The sequence below is a fragment of the Lepidochelys kempii genome, chromosome 9 (genome assembly GCF_965140265.1).
Source record: "Lepidochelys kempii isolate rLepKem1 chromosome 9, rLepKem1.hap2, whole genome shotgun sequence".
Classification (NCBI taxonomy): Eukaryota; Metazoa; Chordata; order Testudines; family Cheloniidae; genus Lepidochelys; species Lepidochelys kempii.
In genome coordinates, this window is record NC_133264.1 from 36304751 (window position 1) to 36326028 (window position 21278).

The following is a 21278-nucleotide window of genomic DNA, read 5'->3' on the forward strand; positions in this document are numbered from 1 at the left end:
TAATTTGTTGCGTTTCTTCCTGACTTTCTGACCTTTGCTTTTCAGCCCCTTCTGATTCTATGCAATATGCTATACAGTAGTTTTATGCAATCTACTGTGCTTTAGCCTGTTCAGAGCAATCCCTGTGGCATGAATTTACGCTTTTTCCCACTGGAAACCATTGTGGGAGGCCAGCATGTTCCTTTAAGACATGTTTGGCAACCTTGCAATTTCCATTCCTCTGTAATAATAAGGTGTGTAAACAACAGATTGATATGAATCATTCTGTTTGCTAATTAGTTTTTAATGCTCTTTTCTTCTTTTGGTCTTATTCAAGGCTGTGGTAAGTTCTCTGTTCTCTTGCATGCTTTCTTTAATTCTTCTCACTCATCCTCCCCTGCCCCCGGTACTGTTTACTTAACCTTAACTGTTTGTGCTTTTCACTATTCAATGTGGCAGATTAAATAACATTGCTTCATTCATTGTCACATCTTGCAAACTAATTTTTGTTTGTTTGGTTTCCCTGAATTACAAAAATGTATCCATCACCATGCTGAATCCATTGGCCCTACTGCCAGTGACCTCAGCGAGAGCGTTGCTATTGACTTCATTGGGAGCAGAACTGCACCCCGTGTTTCTTCTGGTGAAATGTTTATTGTAGCTCTAATTTTAAGTGCAAAATTGTGCACTAGGTTTAAGCAGCTACTCAATGGAGTAAAAAGAAAAGGAGTACTTGTGGCACCTTAGAGACTAACCAATTTATTTGAGCATAAGCTTTCGTGAGCTACAGCTCACTTCATCGGATGCATAAAGTGGAAAATGCAGTGAGGATGTTTTATACACACAGACCATGAAAAACTGGGTGTTTATCACTTCAAAAGGTTTTCTCTCCCCTCACCCCACTCTCCTGCTGGTAATAGCTTATCTAAAGTGATCTTATCTATCTATCTTAGATAAGCTATTACCAGCAGGAGAGTGGGGTGAGGGGAGAGAAAACCTTTTGAAGTGATAAACACCCAGTTTTTCATGGTCTGTGTGTATAAAACATCCTCACTGCATTTTCCACTTTATGCATCCGATGAAGTGAGCTGTAGCTCACGAAAGCTTATGCTCAAATAAATTGGTTAGTCTCTAAGGTGCCACAAGTACTCCTTTTCTTTTTGCGAATACAGACTAACATGGCTGCTACTCTGAAACCTACTCAATGGAGTATGACTCCTAACTCTCTGCTCAGCTACACAGGACCTACTCCAATTATAGCTGGAACAGTGGCGCTGTACACCTAACGATCCCCTCTGTGAGTCGGGGAGAGGAAGGAGTAGAAGGAAGGGACCAAGAATTGGTCCCTGTTTGCTGGTCAGCGGAACTGGACTCTTCAGGTGCAAGGGGGAAAAGCAAAGTGCAGCCTATAAAGGACTTCCGTGACTTACTTTCCCCCACCTTTCTAAGAAAGAGGGAAGCAGGGGAGCCATTGTGACTCTGAAGTCACAGTTTCTTCCCAAGGCAATTCCTGGGGCAGTGCAACTGCATGCCAGTCTTCAGTAAAGGATGAGCCTTAAGTTTAAAACTAGTCCTGCATGAGTAGCTGAGCTGCGCTCAAACAAACAGGATTAAAATCTCCATTACAATGCAAAAGCTTTTCTGCAGCCAGTGAAACAAGGGCAACTTCATTTAAACAGCCTTAGTGATATAAAGAATATGATTGTTTTGCAAACAAATGCCGCTTGGTTTATACGCTGGAGCATGCTTAATTTAAGCTGTGAACAAACACATGGCTTTAAAATACATTCATGGAATTTTTAGTTTCACTAAGAAGTAAAGAGCTTTCATGTTGTGGGAGGCGAAGTTGGCCTCGATTGTTCCTAACAAAGCCCCAGTGACAAAAGATAGGAGTGTAATGTGAAATTAAAGGTAAGTGCTTTAAAAGAACAATGATGGGTAATAGCATTTACCAGCGGAAATCTGAAGTGCACTTAGTCGGTCAAAGAACATCCCTTGGTTGCAAACAAATATTCTTAGCACCATATTACCAACCGAACATGACAACCTTAGAAATAAGGCCTGATCTGAAAGGGAAAAAATCAATCCATTTCCATTTGTGGCTTTTGCCTGCATACTTTTCCCTCCGAAAAGTATCATTTTTGTAATTCTCTAAACTCCTTTGCCCCACATGCCAATAACGTCCATTTTCATTATACACCTTAGACTTTTTCATCCATTCATTGCCAAGAGTATTTGAAAACCTCAATAATGAAAGGTTATTTTGATCTTCCTTAAATTAATTTAAAACTGTATAGACACATTCTTTTTCCTACTTTAGTCCGGCAGGCAGACTAAGTACCCTTTACATCTAAGTGATACCAAGTCCAAACTTTACAAAATTAGACACCCAAATCCTTATTTAGGCATCTGTTATTTTTCAGAAGTGCTGAGCATCGGCAGCTACTATTGACTTCACTGTTGTATTCACGGTGGAAGTTGTGGCATGTTCAGCATTTCTGAAAATCAAGGACTTTTATTTAAGCACCTCCATATGGATTTGGGTGCCTAGCCTGAGGTTTTAAAATGCTGGACGACAATATCATAGGTATTTAGCCATATAAGCAAAAAGTTCTAACAAAAATATAGTGAAAAAGTAACTTTTCAATAAAACTACAGACGTTTAAATTGATGTAAATTAATGAAAATTGCTCTCTTCAGTATAATATAACTGCGATACAATAGAGTGAAAATCAGCATTTAAAAATTAAATACCTATTCAAAAGTGGCAGAAACATCATAATGCAAAATACTTACTTATCCTCTGAGTAGCAGGAGCATGACGTGCCACATTTGTATTTCTCCCCTGCAACAAAAACTACCCATAGAGGGCAGATTGGATAAAATACTCTTAGAACAGTGCAGCTCCTTGGTGTGTGCATTCTGTCTTGACCCCAAGTGAGGATTTCAGAGGTTCACAGTGAAATTTTAAAATTGCACTATTTTAACCCTGTCTGAACAATGGACAAAAATCACTTTATAGTATTTTCCAGTGTATCTGACAGATTCGCCAGCCATAAAAAATGGGCACAATTCTGATTGCCTCTGGGTGTCAAGATTATAATCAAATCTACAATAACTTTACATGGGAGCTCTGGCTTCTCCGTGGTGCAGACCTCTTAAATGCGCCCCCCGAGTTCTCAAGCGCAGCCATTCTATAGGAGAAAAATCTGCACTGGCATCTGAAAATCCACAGTTCCACCTGCAAGGGCCAAGATTCTACCAGGTGTGTTGGAGGTCTCTGCGGATGGATTCCATTGCTGCTAGAGCCCTCAGGAGAAATTGTAGTGCACATGTGAACCAACAGCTCTGCCATCCTTAGAAAGGGTGAAACTCTGCAGCCCAGTTGGCTGGGGTGGTGATCATGATCAGTGCTCCCTTTTAGGCAGCTAACACCCACAGGAGCTCCACAATGGGATCTCACCAGCCCCTTGGAAGTTCTTGTAAGCCCATACTTTTTGTGCACCTGTGCAAGGGCCAGCTAAAATTTGCGCCCAATACCTGTACCTGCATGTGCAAATCAGCATTGGAAAGGTTAGGTCCCTACTTGCCTTGGAATAATGCAGGTTTTAACAATGCAGAACTGCACATTCTGATTTAGCTGATACAGTTAAGGAAGCCCACTCAATGACCCTTTAAGTCTTTTCATTTAGTCACAGCTGCATAGTACTTGCTACTACTTCAGCACAGCACAACTGTGACTGAGCAATGAGATACCCCAATATTTGTGCCTATTTATTAAAACCTGAGATTTCTGATAAAGCCAATAAAAACTTGGCTTCCCTTCTGCATTTCAGTGACCTATGTTATCTTCACTGAGCTGGTAGTTAGATTACAAAATGAATTCAGATTAATTCGTCTTTCCCAATGCAGCTAGGAATTTCTCTACTTTCAACAATGCACACTGCAAGACACATTTACACATTATCAGGCTTCTGCATCGACTAGAGCATAGAAGCAGTTTATTCCAAGGGGGGCTGTTGGCTCCCCAGTAAGATATAGGACTGGTGAGCAAAGTTTCATTAAGCTGGTTCAGCTTGACTTTGGTTGAATAGATCCCAACGGGTCACAAATGGGGGCTGCTCTTTCTTCCCAAAAGCACTATGAGTTCTGCCAACGGCATTCAGAACTGGGGAGGTGGTGAGACACTATGGCCTTCTGCACCAGCAATGTGCTAATGAGACCCAGCTCAATGTCTCATTTCCAGACAGTGCCATGATTCAGATATCTGAGCACCTGTGCAAGATAAGTGCCTGGATGAATTGTAGCTAGCTCAGACTCAGTATGGACAGATCTTATGTGTTGCTGGTAGGAGAAAAAAAGAAATTCAAGACCATAAGAACAGCTCTGAATTCTCTTACCAATTGTCAAAGTCATATTGATCAATTATCAAGGTCAAGGCCTCAGTGTCCTGTTGTATTTGTTGCTAGTTCTTCACACCCAAAAAAGCCGTGAATGCCTGAAATATTGTCTCCATCTTTGGCTGGTTAGGATACTGTGCCCTTTTCTATCTGATCTGAACCCAGCAATGACAAACCCATGCCTTCATCACCTTCAGGCTATACTACTGCGGTACATTCTGCCTGGAACTGACCATAAAGGCCACACAGAAGGTCATGCCATTCCAGCAAGCAGCAGCCAACCCGCTCTACAGACATCATTCTGTTGCTTCGTGTCCTTAACTGACTTCCCAGCCAGAATAAAAACTTCAGGGTCTTGGTGCTACTCTTCGAAGCCTCACTGGACTGGGGTTTACTCTTCCCTGAGACTCACTTTCAGAGACTGATCAGTTTGGAAACTAAATTTGATGGTGTTCAAGGTATAACTGTTGGGAGCTGAATGCCAAGATTCACAGTGCCAGGGCAACTGTTGAACCCCTTATGTATGAAGATCAGGATGAGCTTGGGCCCTGCCACTTTAGGGGTGTAATCCAAACTATCTTACAATAAAAATGACCCACAATATGCTAGGCACTGTCAGGATCTTCCCTAGGAAACAGGTGAGACCAACAACCTCATGTACCACAGAAAGTGGTGATGTCAAAGGGGGGAGGGAAAATGTGACTCTTTCAAAAGCTTTTTAAGTTGCATATGTGTGTGGCATCTAGATAACATGGTGATGGGCTCATTACAAACACATCAGATAGATGTTTTACCCATACAGCTGGCTCAACAAGTCATTACGCTTGCCAGAATTATTTACCAGAAACCTCTCCATAAACATTTGCCAGTGGGCTGTTGCAGTTCAGCAGTTCATTTCACACAGCCATCCCAAACTTGCTGTGTGTCCCTTTGTTGTACACTAACTCCATCTTAAACTACAGTATGTCCATTCCATTTCATTCCTTTAAATAGGGGCAGAATTATGGTGTTTAGATCTCAGAATGTAATAAAAAATATATACCACTTAAAGAAGGTGAGGCCCAGATTGTCTCTGGCCCTAACATGTGTGAACAGGATGGGAGGGTGTGAAGAACTTTATGGGGCCCATGAAAGGGCCAGGAAAAATCAGGAAGCCACAGGCAGTGCTCCCCCCATGCACCCATAGAAGCGATGGGCCCATGCTCCTGCACTAGAATGCATTGTTAAGTGGTCTGGGAGTAGTGAGTGGAACAGTCTTTATCACCCAAAGGCACAGCCTCACTCAGAATCTCAGAAGGTAAAAATTACAGGCTGGTATTTTGTGCTAAAATACTGGATTTGTCCAGCACTTCAGTATTTAATGCTGACTATTATGACTGTTTATTTGTACTGCAGTAGTGCCTATAGCAGAGGTGGGCAAACTATGGCCCGCAGGCCACATCTGGCCTGTGGGACCGTCCTGCCCAACCCCTGAGCTCCTGGCCCCTCCCCTGCAGCCTCCCCTCCCCCGCAGCTACGCCGCCACGTGGGCAGCAGGGCTGTGAGCTCCTGCCGCTCTGAGTGGCATGGTAAGGAGGTGGCGGTGCACGTGTGCTGTGGTGAGGGGGTTGGGTAGGGGGTGCCGGGGGGCAGTCAGAGGACAGGGAGCAGGGGCAGTTAGGAGCAGGGGGTTCGGGGGGGGCAGACAGGGGACAAGGAGCAGGGGTGGTTGCATGGGGTGGAGGTTCTGGGGCAGTCAGGGCGTGGGAGTCCCGGGAGGTCTGTCAGGGGGCGGGGGTGTAGATAGGGGTTGGGGGGGCAGTCAGGGAGCAGGGGGGTTGGATAGGGGGTGGGATCCCGGGGAGGGCGGTCTGGGGCAGTCAGGGAACAAGGATCAGGGGGGGTTGGATGGGTCCGGGGTTCTGAGGGGGTAGTCAGGAGGTGGGAAGTGGGATGGGGCGAATAGCGGGCAGGGCCCAGACTGTTTGGGGGCACAGCCTTCCCTACCTGGCCCTCCATATAGTTTCGCACCATGATGTGGCCCTTGGGCCAAAAAGTTTGCCCACTCCTGGCCTATAGGCACCAACCAGATTGGGAGCCCCATTGTGCTAGGCTCTGTACAAATACATAGCGAATCCGTGCCCCAAAGAGCTTATAATCTAAATAGACAAGACAGACGAAGAGTAGGAGGAGAAACAGAGGCAGAGCAGTCTTGCCCAAGGTCACAAACAAATCTGTGGCAGAGCAGGAAGTATTTGAATGGGAAATGTACCCTTCTCCTTTGAAGCTTTGAAGGCTTTGTGTCTTAAAGATGTTCTTAGACCAGTTTAGCAAGGTGCTCAGCATCCTTGAGGTCTGTGGGAGTTGAGACCTTGTAGGAGATACTCAGCATCTGGTAGGATCAGACATTTCCCTTTGCCAAGTTAATGGTCATATTGGGGCAAAGGGACCTGGCCAGAGTGCCCTGTGCTCCATCAATCCTGCCTGGTGCAATGGCTCATGGGGGCCATTTCAGGCAACATAAATTAGAGATGCAGCCTGCTCCCTCAGGTGCACCTGACCTGCCCCACAAGCCAGTGCAGAAAGGAGGTAACATAAGGCCATGCTTCACCATAGCCCAACTCCTTTGAGGTGATATGCTGCACCAGGAATGCACAAAAGGGGAGGTCCTTTTACTTCCTTGAGCTTAGGAGCTATGACAGAGACTCTTCTTTGCATGAGGAAAGAGAAGCTCCTTCAGTTGTCCCCACACTGGATAGCCATTCAACGTCAGTCACAGCCTGGGCCTAAATGAATGAAAGTTTACTGGAAACCAATAACCAGTGTTTGAGAGTTCATTTCCACCATTACATGCAGTTCATCACACTGTCCTTATAAATCAGTAGCAGGCAATATGAAAACAAGATGTTGCTATACATTAATAATGTGACCTCAGCTACTTAATATTTTAAAATCCCTAAACTGGAGGATATTTGATTCCTATACATTTTTTTAATCTGACTCTTAATGGTCTTTGCCAGATTTGTGGCATATGGCAGACAGGATTATTATATGGCTTCCAGAGAATTCCTGCTTCTCATTTGAAGTTTTGTTAGAGACCACGCTTTTAAATAATATTTCTCGCATTAAAGAGTAGAAGAAATCTGTCAGTTATCTTTTTTTACTGAAATGATTAGCACAAGTATCATCTCAAAGTGCTGTATTGCATCAGCACGGCAATCTGACGCTTACATGTAAACGCTGTGCTTTAGCTAGCAAAAATGTATAAAGTGCCAGTGACTAAGAGGATATGCTACCCCAGCTCAGAGCAGGATTAATTTCAAAAATATCTTTTTTTAATTCAGTGGTTACATAAAGCAGATGATTTTCAGTCAGAACAATCTAGATTAGCTTTTTATTGGGGTTGGATAGAATTAATGGAGTTTTCATGTATTTTCACCCAAAGTAATTTTCCATTGACTTCAGTGGGGGTGAGATCAGAAAGCAACTTATGTCCCATCAAAATCAATCACCTGAGTAAGAGTTTACAGGATGTAAGCTCCTCAGGCATGGTTTTGTCCTTCATTTGTCTGGAAACTGCCTTGCATGCCTATGATGTGATTTCAGTGATAATAATAATAATAATAGGTTAATAATAAGGTTAAATAGGTTACTATTACAATTCTCCTTCTTCATTTGTTTTCAGCAATACCCACAATGTGCTGGGCACTTTCTAATCTTAAAAAAAAATAAAATTAAAAATCACTCCTCTGGAACATTTTACAGTGAAAAGGAGACAAAATAGGCAAAGAATGTGAGAAAGTGTTGGGTTAATTTTTACTAAATGATGTGAAAGAAGAGGGAAATTTCTTTCTGTGTTTTCTGTGTAGAAGAGGGTGATTAAAATTATCATGAATCTAGTTGCTGTCTGTGCCCCTAAGAAATGTGCATGGTATAAGTCAGCTTTTGTAAGCCATAGTGGCAGGTACCATATTTTCTTTTAACAACAAAGTTTTATTTCCTATTCCCAGATTCATAGATTTTAAGGCTGGTAGGTACCATTAGGATCATCTTAGTCTGACTTCCTGTATAGCACACAACTACCTGATGCATCAGAACTAGTTTCCATAAGGGGATCACAAAATTTTCTTTTTATTCTATCTCAGAGGCATTCTATAATTAATGATGCTGCACAGTGATATCTACGTTATAGTGTAGCATACGGAAATAGTGCCTCCCTTCATTAGAGGTACTGCGGGCCCACTTTGCTGGAGAAATTGGGAAGATGAGTTATGGCCAGATCCTTCTTTCTCTTCAGCTCTGCTGAAATAAAGATCATTTCCTTTTTCTCTTTCACATGATCTAAAAGAACATTAGCATTTTTAGTTAATTTATTTTTACAAAGCTGTAACTGTCTTATGTCATTTTGTAATGATAGGCCCTGCAGATAATTAACAATTAATCTTTTTTTCTCTGTTTTTTTCTCCTGGCGCCAAGGTTGAAATGCGATCAGGTGTAAAAATACTACTTTTTCGCTGGGGCTTTCCAAGGTTCCACCCGTAGGAATTAGACCCCCCCCAACTCCCAATAACTTTCAGTAGGAGTTCAGTGCCTTACTCCCATAGGCGCCTTTGAAAGTCCCAGACTGTATTTGCGCTCTTCTGCCTTCCAGTAGGTCTTACAGATGGGACTTTTCCTCTGATGCTTACTAAGGAATATTACAACTTCAGGCATCTTTCCCACAATATGTTAGGGCTAAAGGGTTTTATTTGTATGTCTTTTGCTGTCCTTTTTACCCTTATCATTCTGACTTGCTGCCTGTATTGTAGCTGCTGACCTTTACTGACGATCTCCTCTGACATCCAAGCTAAATGAGTTATTTTCCATTGACAAGCAAGGGGGCATTGTTTGGGTATATGCTGCAATATTTGCATTGCCAAAAGTCCAGCAACAGAGTATGCAACCCATCCAGCTTATGCCCCCGGCTCCCTTGCAAGGGTGAGCACCACAGGTCAGGATTTAGCCCTATTTGTATTTTACATTTTACACTCGGATACTAAATAAAAAGCTGGTTTTCCCACTGAAGTATAAGATCATTGTCAGTGGTAAAGTCCAATTATTGTTAATGGGTGTGGTACATGTGACCTGTTTCATTCAGCCAGGAAAGATTTTATCCTAAACTGTCAGTATACGCCAGTTATGTATGTTTTATTTGCATATGGTGTATTTTATATATTAATTTTCTGAGGTCAATATTTCTTACGGAAACTGGCAGGTTCTTGTTTTGTTCTTCAACAGACCTTTTATTAATACACTGCCAGCTACGTCCAATGTTGTAAGTACATGGCTTTGCAAAGACTGTGCAGCAGTCTTTTTGTAAAAGTCAACAGTCTGTGCAATTTTATCTTTTCCAGTGTAAATAAGATGTTACATTGTCTTAGAAGATATCACAATGTATTATTGGTTTTTTCAAGATTACAGCAGAATACTCTATTTAAATGAACTAAGATACAGATCAGTTCATTTGTTGTTCCCACACAGTTGTTGTGCATGGCATCCTAACAAGATAGTTTTACACCCAATGAATTTTATGCTCTTATTGCTTGAAAGATTTGTTGTGTGAAGAGAGAACAGTATTTCATGTAAATCCATGAGCCATTACTAATTTGGTCATCTGTAATTTATAACTAGAATGTACCACTAGATGGCAGTCTCTCCACATAGGCAAATAAAAGCATGCATTATACACAAATCCTCTGATATCCAATGTTGTTTACATTGTATTTCACAATAGTTGTCTTGTCCAGCTGATTAAAATTTAGACGTATGTTCTGTCTAATGTCGAAATTTGTGTAATGTGTTAGGTTCCTTCATCAACCACATGCTGTAGCACTCAGAAAAACCAATCAATGACTCCAATATCTAAACAATTGGATACATTAAACCTTATGTCACAGTAAACATGTATGTGTTATTTTCTGTTTACACTTAGTTTGCCAGATCTGTTACACTGAGTGATCTTTTCTGTTTGTTTTTGAACAGGGGTTTTTTGAAGAAGAGGAAGGTAAAGAATATATCTATAAAGAACCCAAGTTAACAGGGCTGTCTGAGATCTCGCAGAGACTGCTAAAACTTTATGCAGATAAGTTTGGAGCAGACAATGTGAAGATGATACAAGATTCCAACAAGGTATGGGAGAAATGCTGCCCTTAGATGCATGTTCTTTCAAAAACACATGCTGCACTTCTGTGAATTGGTTTGGTAATTGGTGAAAAACCTGTTCCTTTCATTCAAAATATTATGGGCTGGATTGTGGAGTTACCACAAGCCCTGAGTAAGAGGCAGCACTTAGTGGCAGTGATGCAGGAGCAGAGTTACAGTCTGGTCCTGGTTCCCTCTTAATCCAGGGGTATATTAAGCAGTGGAAGCCTTTTACCTGGCACTGCTTAGTCTACCTTCTGCAATGGTTCCACTGTACTTGCTGGTACATTAGGGGGATAGTAAGAGCTCCACCCCCTTCCCATCCCAACCTTCTCAGATCCGGGGTTGGGGGGCAAAGGTAGGAATAAAACCCCATGTGGGTGGCTCTCCTACTCTAAGACTATACTTACACTGTGAGCTGGGGTGTGACTTGTCCCCCGTCCCTCCTTGGGTACATATACTCATTCTAGCTCTCATCAAGCTAGCAGGAGTACAAATAGCAGTGTAGCTGCAGTAGCATGGCTGGCAGCAGCTGAGTACAATCCCACCTGAAACTGGTGGCTTCAAAGCCTGAGCTCCAGCCCAAACCACCACATCCACACTGCTGTTTTTAGCGCTGCAGCTCAAGCCCCACTAACATGGGTTTGTCTACTGGGTCTGGGTGGCTTGCTCCCAGCTGCAATGTAGACATATCCCAACTATGACTCATGATGTAGGCAGTCCATTGAGGGGAGTAATGAGTCACATGCCCCCTTCTTCCCTGCATGGGTGAGTGCCATGGGTCAGTATTTAGCCCTATTATTTTATATTCAACACCCATATACTAAATAAAAAGCTAGTTTTCCCACTGAAGTATAAGATCACATAACCACACTTTACTCTACACCACACTGGCATTCTCGCGGTAAGGCTGTTCTGGGAGCCAAAGATTTAACACTGTTGTGATACCATAAATGTTTCCAAGAAGGTGTTTCTAATGGATATGAGCAAAGTACGGAACTAGTATGCACGAGTTTTATAACAAAAATGAGCCATGCCTTCTAGCAGGGCCTAGGGCTGCACTGGCCTGGTGATGTGGCCGAAGGACTACATTGTAATCACAAATGTGATCACAATGTACATCACAAATATGTATTACCATTGCAAGGCAGAAATTGGCTATTTTCTTTCTAATTCATTCAACCCAGATCCAACGTTGCCATTGAACTGTACTCAAAACTCCCATTGACTTCAACTGAAAAACATGCCCCACAGTCAGTGATCTAAATGTTAATGTATGTGTCCAACATTACCTTTAAAAATCATGAACTGTGTTTACACAAATATCAATAAAACCACAGTGGGTAAAAACAGCAAGCCTGTAAACAACACTCAGAGATTGTATTAATAGTAATACTAAGTATCAGATACATTGTTTCATCATGTGTAACAATGTTAACACAGGTCAACCCCAAAGAGTTGGATCCAAAATACGCCTATATCCAGGTCACATATGTCACGCCTTTCTTTGACGAGAAGGAGGCTGATGACAGGAAGACCGACTTTGAAATGCATCACAACATCAACCATTTTGTATTTGAAACGCCTTTCACGCTGTCAGGAAAAAAACACGGAGGGGTAGAAGAGCAATGCAAGAGACGCACAATCCTGACAAGTATGTTGCTGCCTTTTTTCTGTTAAGAGTTCTGACTATAAGAAAAAAATTGCATATGATTTCAAAGGCAATGCTGCTCAAAAATCAGTGAGCATAATATGGTCCACAATCTGTTGTTTGCCGACAGTTTTGTGTCAAGTGAGCAATAATCATTTGACTGTGTCCGTATTTCTGTGCATAGTCTTTAATATGCCCAAATTGCACACATTATACGATTTTGCAGACAATTAAATAACAGAAGAAAAATGATCTGTTTGTAGAATAATCAGCTGACATTATTCTTCCTTGTTACTCTCCTCTCACTCACCCCACTTTCTCAGTAAAGTTACTCCTGATTTATACCAGTTTAGTGAAATCAGAATCCTCATTCTTTATTCTTCTTAGCTTGCATAGACTAAAGATAAACCAGAGTGGACCTTGCAAGATTTACCTGTTTGGAAAAATAAACCACTTCAGATATGAGTATTTGTTAAAAATTAAAACATGATACCAGGTTTACAGAAGGCTACTATATAATATATAATAACTATATAAAAAGCATAACCCCATATATCTTATGTCTTGTCAGTGAGAGATATGCCCAGAAATCCCTGTGTTCTAAGACAGGAAGGTACCCTTTTGCAAGAAGTATTGCAGGCACCAGTTTCCATTGAATCAGATTAAACTGTGGTGCTGAACAGAAAATGTTCAGCTTTTTGTCATGATTGAAATCTCATCTTAAAGAAAAGTGATAAACATCCACGAAATTACTGCTAAAACTTGACATATCTGAAATTTTGGATGAGTGTACAAGAAACTGTCTGAAATGCACTTGATGAGCTTTGTTCTCACAAGTAGAAATTAATACAGAGGCTGACATTCACGGAAAGACTTCAAAATGACAGAAAATTTAGAGCCCATCTGACTTCAGGATATATAATCTCCCCAAAGGGCCAAATGGGAAAAGCTGCCTGCAGCACAGACTTAGTCACCTAAATGTTTTGTGGAGTCAAGGTTGAAAAATACCTGGTATCTGGAGGCATCTCTTTTATGATACAGCTACAAGGGTGAGGGGATGAAGCACAGAGAACAATGGCTGTTGTTTAGTATCTGAGCAGTACTAAGTTCTTTGATGTTGACTTTGGGGTGGGGAGGGAATAGTACTGTTGAACTGAAAGTGCGTGTATTACGGTGTTAGGGTATTAGCCTACTGGTGTGTAAACTTTTAATCAGTAGATAGGGTTGTTTGATCAGCTCCCCAATTTCCTTAGCCCTGCTGCCTGGCCAGATCTGCTCCAAAGCATGCACTCAGCCTCCATCCTTTGCTTTATGTACTGGGCTGGAACCTTACGTCTCTCTCCAGCTTCACTACCACTTGTCCATTGCTCGCCCCACATCCACCCTCCCATCCACTGTCTCATCCCACTGCCTCAATACATTAGATTTTACATGGATAAAATGGATACATTTTAGAAGTTTTTACATTTATAGAAATTATACACATAAAAATGAAGCATTTATTGTTTACAAGAGAACTGGATGTAACACTGGAAAGAGGAGCAGCTGTGGGGGTTGAGGCAGCAACTGATGTGCATTGGGGAAAGAACACTGGACACTCAGGGCAAGTGTAACCCACTGGTCAGGTTATATCTGCCTCTGGAAATTCCCACTGCGTGCATCTGATGAAGCGGGTATTCACCCACGAAAGCTCATGCTCCAATACCTCTGTTAGTCTATAAGGTGCCACAGGACTCTTTGCCACTGGTCAGTGTGTATTACAGGTGCCCAGTCTACAAAGGATATGAGTCTTTTGCAGCCCCACCTACAGAGCCGTGGCTCTTTAGCTCCAGCGGTAGCAGCTCATGCTTTTAGCTCTGGAGGTCCGTCGTTCAACCTCCAGTGTGTGGGCCAAGATGGCAGCCATCACGTACATTGGGCCTTGTCCAGGGTTCCAACTGATCGGTAACTGATGCTCACCATTGGGTTACATGGGGCTGAGGAGGCTTCCTAACGTATGCAGAAGAACCAGAAAGGAGCCTTAGGACAGGCAAATTTTTCTGCCAAACTTCCCAAGGTCCAGGAGACAAACTCGCTGAGTCACTTTGCTGGCTGAGCTGTAAGGAAGTACGTTGGATAGAGCTGGTTAGAAATTATCTAAACTGTTCCTGGAAAGGGGCTGGTTTTCAAGAATTTCCCATTTTGGAAAAGGTTTTGGGGAAAAAAAAGTTTTGAAATTGTCAAATTATCCTGTTATGATATTTTCAAAATGAAAAAGTTCTCTTTTTCATGTTGAATTTTTTTGTTTCAAAATGTAAGTTAACGTATAGTTCATAAAAAAGATTTAAAACGGTCAAAATCCAAAGAAAACATTTTGAAATTTATCTTTTTTTAATTTTCAATTAACCAAATATTTTTTTTCAGATTTTCGATTCATGAAAATGTTTGAGATTTTGACTTTTCATCCGAATTTGGGACATGAAAAAAATTTGAAATTCAAAAATTCTCACAGGATGATTTCCTTCCCAGCTCTTGCTTTTGATGAGGCATGTCCTCCCTGTCTGCTTCTCTTTGTGAATATGACAACAGTCATGTCGGATAATTACTGTTTCATGATTGATTTGTTACAATTAGCAAATTTAGGAGATCTAAGCCTCAGCTAAGCAAAGGGTTTAAGTTCATGCCTGTCTTTCATTATGTGAGTAGTCTTTTTGATTTTAGGGAACTGCTGAAGTGCCTAAAGTTAAACACAGGCTTATGAATCAGGGCCCTAACACAGAATAAGAAAGGTGTGAATTTTAAAATCTGTGAGTTTTGAGAGTCATGTGCTGTCAGGGTCTGACAAATATACGAGACAAATAGTGCTAGATCAAAATGGAACCAGAAATGACTGCATCAAAATGTCTGTTTAGACCTGCTGAGCCAATCCTGTACATGTATTAATTTTCCTGGACCACAAAGGTGTTTATAAAATGGAAAAAATGAGTGCAGTCTAAACTGTGAACCCACTAGCATTGCTTCCAAAATTACCAGCTTCTGGGAGCGGAATCTCTTTGACTGTTTTACATTTGTTTTTGAGCAGCCAGTCATTTCTTTCCATACGTGAAGAAGCGTATTCAAGTCATAAGCCAAACAAGTACAGAACTGAACCCCATTGAAGTAGCTATTGATGAGATGTCCAGAAAGGTTTCAGAACTTAAACAGCTTTGCACAATGGAAGAAGTGGACATGATCAGACTGCAACTCAAACTTCAAGGAAGTGTCAGCGTCAAGGTAACAATGGCTCAGTTTTATGTTTACGTACCAACCACCTTTTTTATTTGGGTCTTTGCAACTTGTGGAGCATATTTAATCTGTTTTACTCCAGGGTATTCGAGTCTTGTTCCAGTGCCCATTGAAATCAGTGGAAAGACTCCTATCGACTTTAATAGGTGTTGGATTGATGCCTGGCAGTGTTGCTATAATTAAGTCTGTTAGGGTATATTGACATTGCAATAAAAGAGTCCTGGCTGCAGCTGACCCGGGTCAGCTGGCTCAGGCTTGCAGGGATCAGGCTGCAGAGCGAAAAATTGCAGTGTAGATGTTCAGGCTCAGGCTGGAGCCTGGGCTCTGAAACCCTGAGAGAGTGGAGGGTTTTTTTAGCCTGGCAGCCAGAGCCCCACAAGCCCAAGTCAATTAACCTGGGCTCTGAGACTTGGTGCCATGGTATTTTTCTTGCCGTGTAGACATACCCTTAGTGTTCCTCTAATAAATGTTAAACTCTTTCTAACCTGAACAGCCTGACCATATTAAACTAAAGCCTGGTACTCAAATGAGCATTCAGATACTTTTTTAATGAGAACCTTGTACAGGTCAGTTTAATGATTTCTTATGTAGAAAAACTGGGATTAGAGAGAAGAACATATTTGGCCCTTGTGATTCAGTGTGATTTGTTTTTCGACTACATTAGCTAATGTCCAGTGCACCGTTTGCATATGAAACTTTCTAAGATATTCATCTATCTGGCACATGGGCCCAGATCCTCAGTTGGTGTAAATCAGCACAGCTCCTTTCCTTTCAATAGACCTATTCCAGTTTACACCTGCTAGGGATCTGACGTACAGTCTAATTTTGGTATTTTTGTTAAATTGAAATACCTACCATATTTGTATTTGGAAAATGGCACCTCGGAAGATTAACAGTTTCTCTTAAGTCATTGATTCAGAACAAATGTGTAGAAGATAAATACCGATGTGTTTAGCTTCAGTTGGGAAATGCTTTTGGCACTTTCCTGAATGCAGCTTTATGCTAGGCAGAATGTCTTCAAGATGCAGAATACGGAACAAAATCTCTATTCATATTCACCCTGTACTATCCATTTGAAGTCAGTGTCATTTCACGCACTGTAAGCACAGAAATTGACCCTGAGCCTTAAACAATGAGAATTATAAATTACAGTCAAAGTGTACTGTTCTGCTCCCTAATCCAGGTGCTTTTCCCCCAACAGGTAAATGCAGGACCAATGGCATACGCCCGAGCTTTTCTTGAAGAAACAAATGCTAAGAAATATCCTGATAACCAAGTCAAACTTCTGAAGGAAATCTTCAGGTAAACATACTGGTTTTAAAGTAAACATTAGACTTTGTTTGGCCAGTACAAACAGATGAGAAACATTCAGTGATATGACATGAAATTAGACAGAATGTTGTATGTACGACTAGATAAAGCCACGCCTTGCAATTCGTTCTTGCGTAAAATTTCTCTTGACATCTGTGTAAATCACATTGGCCTGAGTACTCCTAGGGATTTATAACTGAGTGCCATAATTTGCCCCAACTAGTATATAACTTTAAGTTGGGGGCATAATATTTTTTCACTGGAGTTTTTTGTACAGATGTTCTTTGGTGTATGTTTGTGCTTGTAGGCAGTTTGCAGAAGCATGCGGGCATGCTCTTGAAGTTAACAAACGCCTTATTAAAGAGGACCAGTTAGAATATCAAGAAGAAATGAAGTCTCATTATAAGGATATGCTCAGCGAGCTCTCTGAAGTCATGAATGAACAGGTCAGATGTTCTATTTTAACTTTTGCTGGTGGGGATGGAGGTGGCTATTTGTTTCCTCTGATGAATGAATACAATTAACTTCAGGGTTAGTACAATTAACCACAAGTAAAATACTAATAATGCAGACTGCAACCAAGAACAATGCAACAATTATTGTGCAAACTTATTTGTGCAGTTTGACCAATGCCACTCAATCCTGACCTGTATAATTCCTGCTATATTATGTGTAAAGCTCACTAACATCCACCAACATAACTAAATTGCCTTTTATTCACACCTTTTGTTATTTTGGTGCAGTGATTGGGTGTGGACTCTTTTACTTTAAATTAAGAGTGTCTTGTTTTGATTTAGGTCAAGTAATAATTTATCTACAATAAGAGATTCCACACAGAAACTGAAACGAAAATAACAAAAAGGGTGAATTAAAACCAATTTAGTTACTTTGGTGCATGTTAGTATGTAAACAGCTCTAAATTGCACCTGGAATGTTTTCACACATGAACAGGTAATTGTACGTGAAAAGTGGCTAACTGCACATATAAGTACCATTTGTATGCAGAGTTGCCCAGTGTACATAACTATCAGTGTCATAATTACTGGTATCTAACAAGGATATTTAATGAACACCCCCTAGACCCCATGGCAGCTAATTTATATTATATATCTTCACGGGTAAGGTGAATGATAACTACAGCTTGTTGAATAATATAAGAAGTGACTCATAAATGTATTTGCAAATAAACATGGCAAGTTTGCTTCACTGTCATTGCGCCACATTCTCATGTGGTGCAAATCGATGTAGCTCTGTTAAAGTAAATGGAAATATGCTTATTTCCACCAGCTGGGAATCTGTTCCATTATTTGCTATGATTTGTCATCTCAGGATTCTGATTACCACTAGTTTATTTGTGAAAATGTTTGTTGAACTCCAAACATTTCATACATTTTATCATATTCTTCAAGAAAGTCATCCAAAAGTTTTGTGTTAAATTTAGAAGTGTTGAATGTGTCATTTTTTGCTCATGGGTCTCCTGTTTAAATAGTTTTAATCGTCCAATCACTCATCAGAAACAATTAACATGTGACTTAGTTGAACAAATTAGGCACCACAAATAATGAAAAATGAATAGGCAAAATGAACAAGTTACTAGTAGTCCACAAACTGAAATTTGCATAAGATATTCAGTGAATACTTTTCAAATACAAATATGAACCTGAATATCATTTAGCTGTACGTTTTTTCAGTGCAGGAAAATATTGATAGATTAGTACATAATTACTTGTACATAACAAGGCTTTTATTTTTCCAAGGGGTTTAGTAACACCAAAGCCTGTGAGAGCAAAAGCCCAGATAGTTGGTAATTTCCTCAATACCAAGGTGTTTTGAAAATCTCTGTTAAAAAACTAACTAAAAAATATGTGTCTTCCTACCGCCATCTTGTTCCAGCTTCCTTTCCTGCCAGGCAGGTTTCAAAAAGAAAGACCTTTTGCAGCTTTCAATATTTTTCTCCCTGCCAGTTGACCAGTGTCTTTGGAAACCATTGTATCATATTCTCACCAGTGTGAAAAGAATATTTATGGGCACAAAACACCAATTCTCTGGAAAGTTCTTCATACTCTAGTTGCTGTGTTCCGTTAATAGATCTCTGAGAATTTTTTTTTTTTGCTGTTGCAGAAATATAATTAAGGGCAAAAGAACACCAAATATTTTGCTTTCTGAAAATCTAGCAATAAAACAGGATTTTTTTTCCAGCTTTCCAAGCAATATGATTTTTTTGCACAGCTCGAGCCCTCTTGCTTCCCTACTTCTGAGCAGAGAGCACCATCACCATACATTTTACACACTCTAAATTGCAGCTGAAATATTTATTTCACAGTGGGAAACATCGAGGCACTATCATAATGGTACCATGTTCTCTACAATGACATTATGGTCTGGTGTGTTGCTCATTGTTATATTTGAGGCTGTTTTGATAGCACACCCACTGACAGTGACTCTCTCATTACATAGTCTCTTCTCTCTCTTTTTTTTTTTCTGGCAGCTCTGTCATGGTCCATGCTTATACAGCTTCTCTTCTTCCCTGTCTAACATTTCCCTCAATACTGTAGACAAAAGTGGTATGTTTATTTTTCTTATGTCTATACTTTCCTTTGGTGTCACGTGCTTTCACTTGCTGATTTTCTGTTTTACCTACATTTTACGTCCATTTAAGTGTCATGTCTAACTCTTGTTGAACCCAGTGAGGGGTTGGGATGGGAGACATGATACATGTGCAGTCTGAGTTCATAAACAACCTTGGCACTAATGATTCCTGCACTGTTAGGATCATGGAGCTTAGCAGAAGGTGATATCCTCAGTCTTTGGTGGGGAAGTGCATTGTCCATGATACGGCATGGTAACCTGCTAATACCAAATGGTTGGAGAAGGATCACTTTCTGCCATCGTTGCCATAAGGCAAGTTCTGCAATGATGGCAGTGATGGCTGGAGGAGGGGGTCAGGAACACACATCTTAGGAACTGCCCAGAAAAAAAAAAAAACAGGTGTAAGAGCAGCATTGTTTTGTCTGTGGCACAGGCTGTGGGAGCTCATGCACAGACAGTAAGTGTGAGTCCTGGGGAAAAGGATGGCAGCTGTCTCACCACAACCCCGGACAGAAGAGGAAGCACTGTGTTTGTGTATGAAGGTGATTTGGAATTCCAGGGTGGGGAGGGGTATTGGTGGAAAGGGATCTCAGAATCCTTCTGTACTTACTTTCTCTAGAAGCCAGGAGTAATGAGGAATAATGTTTGCCAAATGCCTGAGAAGTACCTTTGCAAAAGGAAAGGGGAAGGAGAAAACTTTTGAGTTGCCAAGGGGACAAAATATTGCAATAAACATCTCTTTTTGCCCTCTGTGTACTTGTTCTGCCTGTGTTGTTTAATCTTTACATAAATGTTTATTTTATTTCTAATAGTTAAAGATAATAGCCCAGTTCTACCTTGAGACATAAGTTCACAGCTCTTATTGGCTCCAGGGAGTATGTAAGGTAGAATTGGGACCAATGATTATACAGACATGTATGCAGAGGTACTGTTAACTGGTGTTAGGCAAAACATTCAGATTTAAGAAACCTATTCTGTTTAAATACTCCATTGCATTCTTGTGACGCCAAACACAACATCTTTGTGCTACTTCATGAGAACCAGGAATGTAAGCTAAAACTGACCTATTTTCATTATTGATGCTGAGTAAAATAGAAAAAGTAAACACAATCAACATAAATGATAAATAGCAAAATAGGCTTCTAGGGCCACATTTTCAGGTGCAATAGGAAAGTCATGCAAAATGCACAATCACTAGTATGTACAAAATCTGTCTTTGCATTTATGAATTGTGTGTGCTGAAGTCTGGGTTTGGATGCATAGTAACCCACGTTGCAGACCCAAACACCCGTTTGCATGCATAGATGTAGGATTTCATTTGTGTAATGAGTGCAAACTCAGGGCCAGATTCTGCCACCCTTATTTCCATTAAGTAGTATCTTACTCCCTGAATAACTGAGGTCTATGGGTCTACTTGAAGAAGAAAGTACTAGTCAGTGTAAGAGTTTCAGAATCTGGCCCCCTTTTTGCAGTGCTTTCCTATTGTACGTACGGATTTGTCCTTTACAATCCTTTCAGATGTAATAATCTTCAGTGTAACAGAGGTAAGGGTTTGTCTTTTTTTTTCTTTTTTTTTTTTTTGTAAATGTGACTGTTATGTCCAGATTGTCTCTTTAAATTTTTCTAAGCCTAAGTAATCACTATATGCTGGAGAATGCATATTTCATGAGCTCCAGGACAAGAGAAAATTCTTTTCAGTCACTCTTGTCCCCAAGATCAGTATTCATCAGGAACTCTGATGGTAGCTAATTCCCAAGTAACAAATAAAGTCACAAGAAGGAGTTTAGGAGAAATTCTAACTTCTTTAGCACAATTACTGCCAATATCTTTGTTTTAAATTCAGACTTGCTAAAGAAGTGTTGGCAAAGACAAGAAACACTGGTGATTCCTAGTGGCTTGAGCACTGGCCTGGGACTCAGGAGACC

At 40.7% G+C, this 21278-nt stretch overlaps 1 protein-coding gene across 15 annotated transcripts in view; it reads left to right on the plus strand.

Annotated features, from left to right (window-relative positions):
* The window catches only part of DOCK10 (dedicator of cytokinesis 10), a 245037-nt gene that overhangs the window by 213127 nt on the left and 10632 nt on the right, over positions 1 to 21278 (plus strand). For 12 of the 15 annotated variants that reach the window (XM_073359912.1, XM_073359906.1, XM_073359915.1 and 9 more), the window contains 6 exons: positions 10380 to 10526; positions 11982 to 12192; positions 15251 to 15441; positions 16655 to 16755; positions 17072 to 17210; positions 19253 to 19328. In XM_073359912.1, the coding sequence (XP_073216013.1) occupies positions 10380 to 10526; positions 11982 to 12192; positions 15251 to 15441; positions 16655 to 16755; positions 17072 to 17210; positions 19253 to 19328 (865 nt within the window). The remainder of the gene's footprint in view (positions 1 to 10379; positions 10527 to 11981; positions 12193 to 15250; positions 15442 to 16654; positions 16756 to 17071; positions 17211 to 19252; positions 19329 to 21278) is intronic. The other 3 variants (XM_073359911.1, XM_073359920.1, XM_073359921.1) reach the window with 1 other exon arrangement.